General features: G+C 52.4%; 1 protein-coding gene across 1 annotated transcript; it reads left to right on the forward strand.

The window, feature by feature from the left end:
* Positions 1 to 1126: 1126 nt before the first annotated feature.
* Positions 1127 to 3474, forward strand: KISS1 (KiSS-1 metastasis suppressor). The gene is made up of 2 exons (XM_028120100.2): positions 1127 to 1259; positions 3161 to 3474. The coding sequence occupies exons 1-2, from the start codon at positions 1157 to 1159 to the stop codon at positions 3472 to 3474; spliced, it is 417 nt and encodes a 138-aa protein (XP_027975901.1). The 5' UTR covers positions 1127 to 1156.
* Positions 3475 to 12641: the final 9167 nt, after the last annotated feature.

A 12641-nucleotide genomic window follows, 5' to 3' on the forward strand; every position in this document is an offset into this window, starting at 1 on the left:
GGGAGTGGGGCAGAGCTGGGGCCAGACTTGAGTGTTCTTTTTTTTTTTTAAGATTTTATTTATTTTATTTGACAGAGACACAGTGAGAGAGGGAACACAAGCAGGGGGAGAGGGAGAGGGAGAAGCAGGTTTCCCACAGAGCAGGGAGCCCGATGCGGGGCTCGATCCCAGGACTCTGGGATCATGACCTGAGCCGAAAGCAGACGCTTAACGACTGAGCCACCCAGGCGCCCCCAGACCCGAGTGTTCTTGATCCCATTCAGGAGTCTTCCTCTCTGCCCGGTGCCCAGGTCCTGGAGAGGAATGGGGGTGGGGCAAGAACAAAGGTATGGACAGGGCTGAGCAACCATTAGCAGCCCATGGGCACCACTGAGAGCCCTGCCCCTCCCACTTGCCCCCCTGGACCACAGAGGCTCTGGCCAACACCCTTTCTGTCCAGCCTTTGGACCTGCCTCCCCACCAGTTTGTCTTTACTCATGTTTGTTGGACAATCTCAAAGTGCCTGATGGCTTTTTCAAAGACAAATTCAACTTGAGAGCTGGAAGGGCTGGGGTGGAAGGCAAAGGGGGTGTAGTGAGGGTCAGGGTACACAGCTCCCATCTCAGCGGCCAAAATCAGGAGGTCAATCCAATTCATATCTTCTTGGAGCCCACAAAGAATAGAATAAGGAGAAAATTGACCCGATGAATCAGGGAAAGTTTTTTCTCTTCTTTGTATTACAGACAATGAGACAATTTAGTGACAGTCCTCAAGGCTGTGAAGGGTTATGAGAACAAGATGATTGCCTCTTTCTTCCTTTTTTCTTGAAAAACAAAGGGAATGAAGTCCCTGTTGCCGCAGGAGGGAGCTGGGCCAGGTTCGGGAAGGCGCAGTCTAACGGGAGAGCTGGGCACAGCAAGCCCAGCACGGAGCTCCTAGGCTCCAGAGACTGTCCGGACCTCAGGGCGCTCCACTCACTGGAGCTCCTTGCCCTGCTTGACTTCACCCCCCACCCCCAAGGCCCTCATTGCCACACTGCCCCTCACTCTAGGGCTCTTCTGGTCACGCTGGGCTCTGCCCCAGCACCCAGGCCACACCGTGCACCTGGCTTAGTCCCTCTCCCCCTCCCTCTGTCTCAGCCTCAGGACACTGCCAGGACCTGTGCCTTCTCACCACGATGAATTCACTGGTTTCTTGGCAGCTGATGCTTTTCCTCTGTGCCTCCTCCTTCAGGGAGACATTTGAAAAGATGGCACCCATGGAGAATCCTAGACCGACAGGTATGCTTTGTCTGGGAAAGAAGGGTGGGAGTTGTTGCAAAATGAGAGTCACATATTTTTCAGTGAGGCTAGTCTATCGATGTGAGTTTCACACAGCATTAAATCGGAACCTAAGACTAGCACATGCAACTTATTTGGGGGCCCCGTGAATCTTGCAAGTAAGGGATGGCTTACTGCTCTTTATGGGCATCAGTAGGCTCACCTAGGTTCAGGTGCTTGTTCACCACTGAGCTCCTTCATGGTCTTCTCACACTGTGTTCTCTGCTCTAAGCCAACCACCTGTCTGAGCAGATCCATTGGGAAGAAATTTACTATGCAAGTTTCTTTCATCAGTGATCTCAGACACTTTGTGGGGAATTTGGAAAAAAAGAAAAAAGACTTAAACAAAAGGACAGATCCTTAATACCTGTCAACCTTATGAGTTCAATGTGCAACTGATTCGCTAGAGAAACTGAGGCCCAAAGAGGTAAAGAACCCCCCCTCCAAAGTCAGCCAAATGCTGCAGCAGCCCAGCAGGTGCAGCAGCTGCCAAGAGTGTGTCTCTGAGGGGCACAAGCCAGTCCCTGAAGTCCCCGAGACAGGAGTTGTGGGTTTAACACTGCTTGGTGGTCAGTTTCCTGGGCAAACTAGCACATGGCTTAGCCTCTCCGGCCTGCGGTTCTGGCTATGGAACTCGGAGCGTACCCTCTACGCAGAGGATAGCATCAAGCCCATAAAATGTCCCAGAGTAAAGAGAATATGCCCCCGGGTGTCCTTGACCAACAGTGTCTTCTCTCCTGGGATCAGGTATTCTTTCTGGCTGAGGGAGGCTCCCCCAGAGAATAACCTCGCCGCAGCCCCAGGGACACTGACCTGCTGGTCAGCAAATGGCTTTAGGTGAGGCCACAGACAATAGCCTGAGAGGTTATCCTACTGCAGGGATGATGGGCTTAAGCGGGAAGGAAGCCATCATCCCTCCCTGCCTCAACCAGGCCCTAAGCAAGGTGGGAGGGGCATTCTAGGAAGATTAGCATTAACTCTGAACCACGCCCACACTCCCCTTCTCCAAAGTCTGCCAAGGCATTGAAGAGCAGGGCCCAAAGCCAACTACCCCCCTCAACACACATCCACTCACACACCAGGCCTCATTTCCACTAATCTCATGCCACAATTGGCTGGGGTTCTGGTCTACTCAGAGCTAGTTGCACTATTTTACTGCCAAAAATTAGAGTGAACTTAACAAGCCTTTTGCATGTGAAACGCATTCAAATTAGCCTTGTTAGCCCTCAGCGTGCAGGGGAGAGATTATACCTACAGTGGGGGGAGGTGAGCAGGTTAAGGTGACCCAGATAATTTCCCATTCTTCACTGAGTCTTCCTGTAGCTTATTAGTGGTCACAGTAATTGGGGACGCAGAGTGGTCCTAGTTCTACTCTTGTTTCTGTAACTACAGGCTGTTCACTCGCTTTTATGTATTTAACAAGCATTTGAGGCCCCACTGCATGCAGGTCACCGTTTCAAGCACTCAAGAGATAGAGCTGAATGAACATGGCTCCCACCTGCCCCCAGGAGCTCAGTCCCGTGGGGGAGCCTGATGCAGAGACAGCAAGTACTGCAGGCTTATTTCCAAGCTCTACCCTGTTTGCTTCCAAAAAGGAAGTAATTTGAAATAAAAGATGTTTAAGATCGTCCTAGAAAACCTTTGCAACCAAAGCTATGTTCAAAGAGAGAGGAGCCAATGACCTAACCATCACCTGAGCTAAGACCCTCCTGCGGGTGGTGCCCCGCTTTGGGCTCTGGGCTTCCTAGAGGTCAAGGAAGGAAAGGGAAGCAAGCACAGGATAGGAATGTGAGCCGGTGTTCCAAAGCCGTCTCTCCTGGGCCCTGGCCTCACCGCAGCCTCTCTCTGTGGCTCTGTCCTAGGCCAGCGGCTCGGACCCCAGGCCCTCCTGGCCCCCTGGGAGCAGAGCCCGCGCTGCGCAGACAGGAAGCCCGCCGGGGCCCGGCCCAGCCCGCTGGAGGCCTCGCTGTGCCCGCCTCCCAAGAGCCCCGCGGGGCCCCAGCAGCCAGGACTGTGCGCCCCCCGCAGCCGCCTGATGCCCGCCCCCCGGGGCGCGGTGCTGGTGCCGCGGGAAAGGGACCTGTCCGCCTACAACTGGAACTCCTTCGGCCTGCGCTACGGCAAGCGGCAGACTGCGCCTCCCGCAAGGCTCCGCGGCGGCGCTGGGCGTGGCTGAGCATGAGGTGCTGGGGGCCGTGAACTTCAAACTTCAAACCCGGGCTAGGGAACCGGGCTTGCGGGGTTGGTGCGGGGGTAGGGGGTAGGGCAGTGGGAGGGGGACTGGGGTTTCTGTCCTGAAGTAATAAAGGGAATGCTGCCGGCACACCCTGGAGTGATTTGTGGCTAATTTTTGCAAGCAGCGCAGATGAGATTGTTTTCCTTCTCTTCACTTGAAGCTTTTGCTGGTTTTAAGATAGCTTTTAGTGTTATCAAGCACAGATCACGGTGCTTTTCAAACTAGAGATGTGAAGGACCAGACTGTTTTTCCCCAATCTGGGGCAGATCGATACTTACAAACACACGCACAGTGAATCACTAAAAAAACTGAAAAATTTCAAAATAACTAGAGAAACCCAGACTGGATGCTGCTTTGGTGTTTCAGCAATATCAAATTTCTGTTAAAATTTCTGAAGCTGTCCTCTTCACTCCTAGACTTCTCTCATTGCCCACAGGTTACAACATTTTGCAGAGAGGCATGAGCCGTGGCCCACGCTCTGAGTAGCCCTGATCTAGGCCAGGTGGAGACAGCATCAGCACATTTCCCTTTCCAAGGGAAGCTTACTGCCAGTTGGACAGCTTGATCAGGAAGACGATGCCAACCACTCCCCCTGTCCACCGAAGTTTAAAGATCACTGCAGCCCCACAGTCAGACCGCTGCTGGGGTGCTCAGACCCAAGGTCCTGATGCCCCACTCTGCATGCAAGGGGGTGTCAGCAGTGCCCTCGGGCTGTCCATCCCCCTCCCCCAGGTAAAGCCCTGGATGGGTCCCATTCTTGACGTGTATCTCTTTTCTGCATCCTTGGACTCACACAGAGGGCTGGGCTTGTGGTAGCCCCATTTTCACAGGTGAGAACCCTGAGGGTCAGAAAGATACAGAACTCCCTGAAGGCACACAGCCAATGAACAGTGAGCCTCATCAGGCTCCCAACACCAGCACCTGGCTCCCTGGCTTCACTGTCACGCCTGAGAGGGAAGGGTTTCCATCTGAGTCAGCCGTGCTGGACATCAGGAAAGGTCAGTCTGCTTGTGGGGACATTCTTGGAGGCCCCCAAGAGCTGGGGCGTTGGTTGCTCTAGTAAGAAGTAGAGGCTTGTTCGGAGGGAAACTGAGAGGAAATCCACCCCTCTGCCCACAGGAAAACCCGGCCCTATTTGGCAGCCTGCAGCTACTCCTACCCTGCTTGGTCTAGGATGGAAATGTTCTTTCCCAGAAGGATTATGGGGCCACCGCCATCCTGTGGAGCGCCACAGTGTTCCACTCGTTACAGAAAGCAGGACTCCACTGAATGAAGGCGGACGTGTTGCTATGGCAATGAGATAGGCTGCCATGGGAACAGGACAACCTGCCCCACCCCCAACTCTACCCTGAAACCGTCTTCCAGGATCTTTCAAATTATTGCTACTGCTGTGAGTTCATGTCCTAGCGTGGCATGACAGGGGGATGCTGTTGATATCTAGAAGGCAATTCCTCCCCCAAACAGCCTAGGGTGCGTCTCTGTGCCTCTGGGAGAGGAGTCATAAACTCAGCCCTTATCTGAGAAGTGAATTATTCTACTCTCTGACCCAACCCTTTCTCTGATGAAGACTGGGTGGGAAGAGGCTGAAGGGGTCTCTGAAATGTGCTCTTAGGCAGCCCAGTTTTACAAAATTCCCCGAGACACCCCCCCAATCCTTCCTCACAGCCTTAAGTTTAGGCAGATAGGAGATATGAGCACGTGTGTGTGTGCGTGCGCGCGCGCACGTGCTGCTTCAGGGAGCGGGTTCTCTCTTACAAGAAGCAAGCCTGTCTGTGTGGGAGAGGGCGCATGTAAGGAGTAAATATGAGAACTACGTGCATATTCATACACACATGTCTGTGTGGCCCTGTGTGTGGTGTGGGCCCCTCTAACTACATTTCAGGCTTTATCAAGTGCCCTCCAGGATGTCTGTTTTGGTTGATCTAGAGGCCCCGCTTCAGCAGGCAGCAGGAGGGAAGCTGGTCCCCTGCTTCTTGCCCCAGGACTGCTGCCTGGAAGACTCTGGGCTTTCCAGTTCTTGGCCCCGTATCTTGGGACAAAGAGATCTTTGGTTTCATGGGTCTCTCAGCCTGACTCTGCTCCCTAGATTGGAGGGAAGGTTCAATGCCGGTTGGAGGCTGTGAGGGATTATACACATTCCCGGCCCCAGAGGCTCCCATCTGCCTCTCCAGACTTTCTGGGTGAGTTCAGCTAGCAAGGGCACGGGAGCCCAAAGACATGGAGGTAAGGCTAGCTAGGGGCACTCAAACCCACTCCTTCCTGGGATGTCCAGACAGTCCCCAAGGGACGAATAATCAGGAAGGCCTGGACATCCCTCACTGGAGGAAGGGGAAGTGGGAGGGTCTCTTCCCAAGTTCCACCCCTTTTGGGAAGTCTGTTAGAATAGCAGGGAGCTGGTTTCACAACCCTGTGGAAAAGAAGGGGGCAGGAACGTTTCTGCCTCTAGTAGCACCCTTCATATATGAACAAGAAATGTTGGAGTACCTGCGGTGTGCTAAGCTGCCCCATTTCATCCTCACAACAACTGCATGAGGTGGGCAATATTATTCCCACTGGACAAAAGAGAAAAACCGTGGGGCACCTGGGTGGCTCGGTTGGGCATCCGCCTTCAGCTCAGGTCATGATCCCAGGGTCCTGGGATCGAGCCCCACATCGTGCTCCCTGCTCAATGGGGAGTCTGCTTCTCCCTCTCCCTCTGCCCCTCCCCCTGGTCTCTCTCTCTCAAATAGGTGGATAAACTCTTTCAAAGAAACAAAGAAAGAGAGAGAAACTGAGGCTGGGGGAGCGTAAGTGGCATGCCCAAGGTCATATAGCAGAAAAGTTCCAGGGCCGAGAGGCTGGCCCCCACATTCTCACTCCAAACACCACAGTCTCCCTATACACTGCGGTCGTTCCTTTCTCAACAGCCCCTCTGTGTGTCAGGCTACCCCTTTCCCTGCATGATTTGTCTTGGGAAGCAGGGCTAGCAGCCAGTGTGATTCCAAGCCAGTCCCCCTCCAATCCCTCTCCAGCTTTAATAACAAAACCGGTGAGGTCACCGATGCCCGGAGCAGGCCTGCTCCCCTCTAAGCTCCTGTCAAGGGCCAGGCATCTGAATTTTGCCCCTGTTGTCTCCTTCTCTCTCCGGAATTGGCCTCCACAGTCCAGACTTGGTCACAGGGAGTGATGGGCAGCAAGTCCAGGGAGAGCTAACCCGGCCTTCCTCCCTTCAGTGCCTGCTTCCATTTTAAAGCCATCAGAGCCCGGTGCGTCTCCGTGCTTGGCTCAGAGCAGGACACACGGCCCCTCCTTCATCACCTTCTCAGGTTCTGTTTGCTTCTGTTTTCTTGAAAGCTGTGCAAAATAGTCTTAACAACTGTCCCTTCGGTGTATTACCTTCACAAAACGTTTAAAAAGGACCGCTTTGGACACATGGCTGTCTGCTCCCTCCCAAAGCCCCTTACAAAAGACACCAAAGGAACAGAAAGGTATGAATTCTCAAGGACAAAGAGAAGGGAGAGGAAGCCTCAGCAGATGAGGAATGACGAGCAGATTTTGAAGATGGCAAGTAGACAAAGGGCTTGGCAGAATGAGGGAAGCTGCCACCTCAAAGCCAGCAAAGGGGGTTACTGAGGCACGCCAGGACCCAGTCTCAGGACTGGGAGGTACTGGGGTGAATCCTGGACTGAAAACGGCAGAGGCAGCATTGGGGGACGCGGCGTGCTGGCTGGAAATCTGTACATGGAAAACTCAGATTTCCTCTCCCCAGCCCACACAGCCAGGCTATGCCCTGGGAAGAGGCTAGAGCTTCGTCTCTTGAGGACACAGTAGAGACATCAGTCATGCGGACACAGGCACCATGAGGTTGGAGCTGAAGAGAGTGCCTAAAAAGAGAGGGACGGTCTGAAAGTCTGTCTAAGTCTGTCTGTGCAGCCCCATCCCAAATCTCTGTTCCCAGATGTAGGTAGTAAAGTGTCACCTCCTCAGGGAGAAGTCCCCAGAGAGAAGACCTCAGATACATTGGAGGTGCCTGGCTTCATCCATCTGGGCTGCTATAACAAAATACCCTAGACTGGGTGGCTTATAAACAAGAGAAATTTGGGGCGCCTGGGTGGCTCAGTTGGTTAAGCATCTGCCTTCAGCTCAGGTCATGATCCTGGGGTCATGGGATGGCCCCGTATCAGGCTCTCTGCTCATTGGGGAGTCTGCTTCTCCCTCTGACCCTCCCCTCCTGGCTTGTGCTCTCTCTCTCAAATAAATAAATAAAATCTTCAAAAACAATAACAACAACAGAAATGTATTTTTCACAGTTCTGGAGGCTGGAAGTCCAAGATCAAGGGGCCCCAGATTCACTGCTTGGTGAGTGCCCCACTTGCTGGCTCACGATGGCTATCTTTTTGCTGTGTCCGAACATGGCAGGAAGGAGGAGGGACCTCTCTGAAGTCTCTTGTCTTAGGGGACTAATCCCACTCCTGAGGGCTCTACCCTCATGACCTAATCACCTCCCAAACGCCCCACCTCCAAATACCACCACTTTGAGGGTTAGGATTTCAACATATCCGTCTATGGTAGTGCTCCAGGGAAAAGCCAGCTCAGGACCCCCATCTAAAGTGGGGTGCATCACATAAGCCCGCTGTGCACACTGAACTTCTAGGCTATTCTACCGGTCTCTCTCTTAATCATGCACTGAGAGACAAGGAGTCCTGGGGATTTGATGGAGACCAAACCAGACAAACACAAAGAAAACAGAGACATGCTTTTTTTTTTTTTAAGATTTTATTTATTTATCCAAGAGAGAGATCACAAGCAGAGGGGGGAGAAGGAGAGGGAGAAGCAGGCTCCCTGCCGAGCAGGGAGCCCGATGCGGGGCTCGATTCCAGGACCCTGGGATCATGACCTGAGCCGAAGGCAGCCGCTTCACCAACTGAGCCACTCAGGCGCCCCCAGAGACACCCTTTAAAAAAAAACAAAACACAAAACTAGTCTGTAATTAATATCCTCAGGGGGCATAAGAGAGAATTCTGAATCCATAAAACAAATAGTGGATGCAATAAACAAAGAAATAATCAAGAATTAGCAAAGGCCCTTGGAAGTAAAAAATATAGGAGAAAAAATGTGTAGAGAAATTGAAGAGTTGGAACCTAAAGTTAAGGAAATCTCCTAGAAGGTAGAACAAAAAGAATTCAGGATCGGGGTGCCTGGCTGGCTCAGTCAGTAGAGTGTGCGACTCTTGTAAATTTGAGCCCCACGTTGGGTGTAGAGATGACTTAAAAATAAAAATTTTTTTAAAGAGAGAACTCAGGAGATAAAATATACAATACTTAGAAAACAAACAGAACTTGCAATATCCTACTAACGTGAGTTCCAGAAGAGAGAAGAGAACACAGGAGGGAAGAAATGATCAAGGAATCAAATGCAGGACAGTTTTCCAGAGTGGAAGGACACGAATTTCCAGATTGAGGGCATCCACTGAATGCTCAGCACAGGAATGGAAAAGACCCGCACCAGGAACAAGGGAAAGGTGGCCAACGCCCCCAGAGATAAAACCACAGGAGCGACGAGACTTAAGAGTGGCACCAGACTTGTGAAAATCTGAAAAACAACTTCCAATTTCAGAGGGAAAATAAATTTCAACCTAGAATTCTATTCACACCCAAACTATAAAGAGTAAGCGCGAAACGGAAACATTTGTAGACATGCCAGGCCTGGAAGCGTTGACTTGTTAGGCACGCTTTCTCGGCAAAGCTCTGGGAGCACATGCTCAGCTTCAACAGCAGTGCAGCCTGAGGACAAGGAGCCCCCAGAGCCTGGATACAATGGGGAGTCGCAAAGAGGGCCCCAGGCCACAGTGTGCCCCCAGGGGGCGCCTCGGTGGCTCAGGCGGTAATTGTCCGACTGTAGGTTTCAGCTCAGATCCTGATCTGAGAGTCCGGACGTTAAGCCCTGTGTGGGGCTTTCCGTTCAATGCGGAGTCTGCTTAAGATTTTTTCTCTCCCTGTGCCCCTCCTCCCTCTCCTCTGCCTCTCAAAAAAAAAAAAAAAAAAAAAAAGGATAGTGTGCAGCTAGCCTGGGAACAGGAGACTTCCAGGAGAAAATCCCACTGAACGGTACGTGAACATGGCACCAGGCAGAGAAGGGGGTTTGGACAATCCGGACAGAATTCACAGGCTCATAGGAAAACAAGGAGTGGAGAGAAGACGAAGGGGTTTTCAGTGATGAACTTAATGAAAAGCAAAAAAAAATTACATATGGAAGAAATTACATTATACACTGTGAACAATAATTGAATTACAATAATGTAAATACTGACTTCTGATTTTGCCAGAATCGGAGGGGTGGAGTATGAGAGAGAGAAATCTTCATCTGCCATGAAAGGAGATCAATAAATAATGTATGAGATTGAAAAATTAAGAAATGGAAGGATAAGCATAACCTTGGGAAGTATAAATGATGAACAATAGCAAATGGCCCAGAGAGTCCAAAGGTGTTGCCCTGGGGCGCCTGGGTGTCTCAGCCGGTTAAGTGTCTGCCTTTGGCTTGGGTCATGATCGAGGTCCCGGGATCGAGCCTTGCGTTGGCCTCCCTGCTCAGCAGGGAGTCTGCTTCTCCTTCTACCTCTCCCCCCCCGACCCCTGCTCTCTCTCTCTTTCTCAAATAAATAAATAAAATCTTTTTAAAAAAATTTTTAAAAGGTGTTGCCTCTGTGCAGCAGGACTGGGGGCTGGGAGCTGGGGGGTGGGCAGCAAGGGGGCAGTAAGGGGGCTGGGGGCTGGGGCAGGACTAGTGACTGCTAGGTTTCATTATCAGCCTTTTAGTTCTATTGGTTTTTTTTTAAACTAAGAGTACTTATTTTTCTTTTCTTTTTTTTTTTTTGAAAGATTTTATTTATTTATTTGACAGAGAGAAACACAGCCAGAGAGGGAATACAAGCAGTGGGGGTGGGAGAGGGTTCAGAAGCAGGCATCCCGCCGAGCAGGGAGCCCGATGCGGGGCTCGATCCCAGGACCTGGAATCATGACCTGAGCCGAAGGCAGACGCTTAACGACTGAGCCACCCAGGCACCCCTAGAGTACTTATTTTTCTGATAAAAAGTAAGAGATGGCTGGCTCAGTTGGTAGAGCATGTGACTCTTGATCTTGAGGTTGTGAATTCAAGCCCCACGTTGGGTGTAGAGCTTACTTAAAAAAAAAAAAAAATAGATGGAAGAAAGGAAAAACAGGAGGGAAGGAGAGAGAAAGGAAGAGGTGCATTTTCTAGGAAGTGTGTTCTTGGGATATCTTTCCCTAACAGCCCTGCCCCACACCAGCTATCCTCCTGCTGGTGATACATCAGGGCACAAACACCGTCCGTCAGACGCATGGCCTGCATCACCACCACCGTCCCCACCCCCTCCCTCCACTGAGCCGCTTCCCTGGCACGCCCTCCTCTGGCAAAGGGATCTTCCAGTTTAGGCTTCTTTACAGACCTCCGTTGCCATTTGGGGAAAAGCGGTTTCTCATGTGTCTCGCTTTTGTGCCTCAGGGTTTGGTGTCTGGTCCCACGACCCTGGGAGCATCTCATCTCAGGATCTCCCTTGCCAGTCCTCTCTTCCCCTCAGGCCCCCAAAGCTCCCAAGACCTGTGTGACCTGCCTTCCATTTTCCTGGGTCATCACCTGAGCAGGCCTCAGGTTGGGATCACCCCAACCCCGTGGCTGAGTTCCTGTTCCTCCAAGGTCCCCAGAACAAACAGAGAAGGATAGTTGATTCTCTCCACCCCTGCCCCGCAGATCCGAGGCTCTGGTCTGAGCCCGGGTGCCTCCCCCAGAGCTCCCCGAGTAATTACTCCTGGAGGACCTGCCCACACATGGCAGCCTGGGCTGGTTATTAAACTCCATTCTGGGTCTTTCTTTCCCTCTCAAGGCCCCAGCTGCTCATAGCTGCTGAGCTCAGTGCCCCCATCTGATTGAAAAATTCCTCCGAGCAGCCAGCTGGGGCCCTCCAGTATTGGGGAGTCCAGTGCGATGCGTGCAGGAGGTCAGGTGGAAGAAAGACATGGCCGTTTTTAAATCTTTTCTCCAGCTTCCCTGTTCGCTCTTTATGGACAGAAGCAGGACCGGTCTGAAGATGTTTATCTCCCCAGCTCGAAGGCTCAGTAAGGTCAATTTCCACTTCTTTACCCGCTTCCCCGGGGCAGTGGTCATGGCAAGAGTTTCCCACTAAACTAACGATGGCCAGGGATAAATCCATGCCCGGCTCCAAGCAGCATAAATCAGGCTCTTGGAGCGGCCAGTCTTTCTCCCTCCATCCTCAGCCTCCGGCTCAGCACTCCCAGCCTTGGTCACAACACCCGAATCTCCTTGGGATCCATATCATGGAGCAAAGTGGGGTTTGGGGCCATTTTTAGAGAAACCCTGGGCACCCCTTGTCTCCTGAGAGAGACCTGGCCTCTGGAAGCCCCGACCCCACAGCGCACACACGGCCGTGGGATCTGACCGGAGGGCCAGGCTCGGGCTGGATTTATGCTTCCCCTGACGGGTTCTCACGTCTGGGCTCTGCCCCACTGGGAAAGGGCAGGTGCAAAATAACCCTTCCCTCGGCCTCCACCAGCTCCATGACCCCCGACCTCGAGGTGACGCAGCCTGGGGCCTAGATGTGGGATCCTGGGGAGCCTCTGTGAGAAAAAGTGGACCCTGGGCTGACGGGGCCTTGGGAGGTAGCCCAATAAGGGTCCTGACCACTCTCCCTCCCATCCCACAGCCCACAGCCCTGCAGAGCCACAGGGCAGAGAGGAGAGATGCCCGTGGTAAAGCCATCTTCCTCTGGATTATCCCCAAGACAATGGTAGAGTCACAGGTCTGGTCACACGGAATCCCAAATCCCAGATCAGGGGTCCTAGAGCCTAGATCCCAGGGTCAGAGCATACCTCCCAGCAGGGCACTCGCTCTCGTTGAGCAGTGCCAACTGCTAGACGGTTCTGCCTTGGAAGCCAACTAAACCCGGGTTCTTTCTCCCTGCCACTCCTCCCCCCAGGGCCTCAGTTCTGCACTGTGGGGCTGAATAGGTCTGGCTCTGCTTCCCTGAGATGATCCTTCCAGGGCTTTCTCTCCTGGCTTAGCCGCCGCGCCTGGAGAACCCTCCAGGAAACCTC

This window comes from Eumetopias jubatus, unplaced genomic scaffold, assembly GCF_037043125.1.
Source record: "Eumetopias jubatus isolate StellerSeaLion01/CBP00866 unplaced genomic scaffold, mEumJub1_p1.0 scaffold_12, whole genome shotgun sequence".
NCBI lineage: Eukaryota > Metazoa > Chordata > Mammalia > Carnivora > Otariidae > Eumetopias > Eumetopias jubatus.

Excerpts from the sequence above, each read along its gene's own strand:
- KISS1 (XM_028120100.2), top strand. The coding sequence starts at position 1,157 with ATGAATTCACTGGTTTCTTGGCAGCTGATGCTTTTCCTCTGTGCCTCC. Across the intron at positions 1,260-3,160 it reads GGAGAATCCTAGACCGACAG|GCCAGCGGCTCGGACCCCAG; the intron begins GTATGCTTTGTC and ends GCTCTGTCCTAG.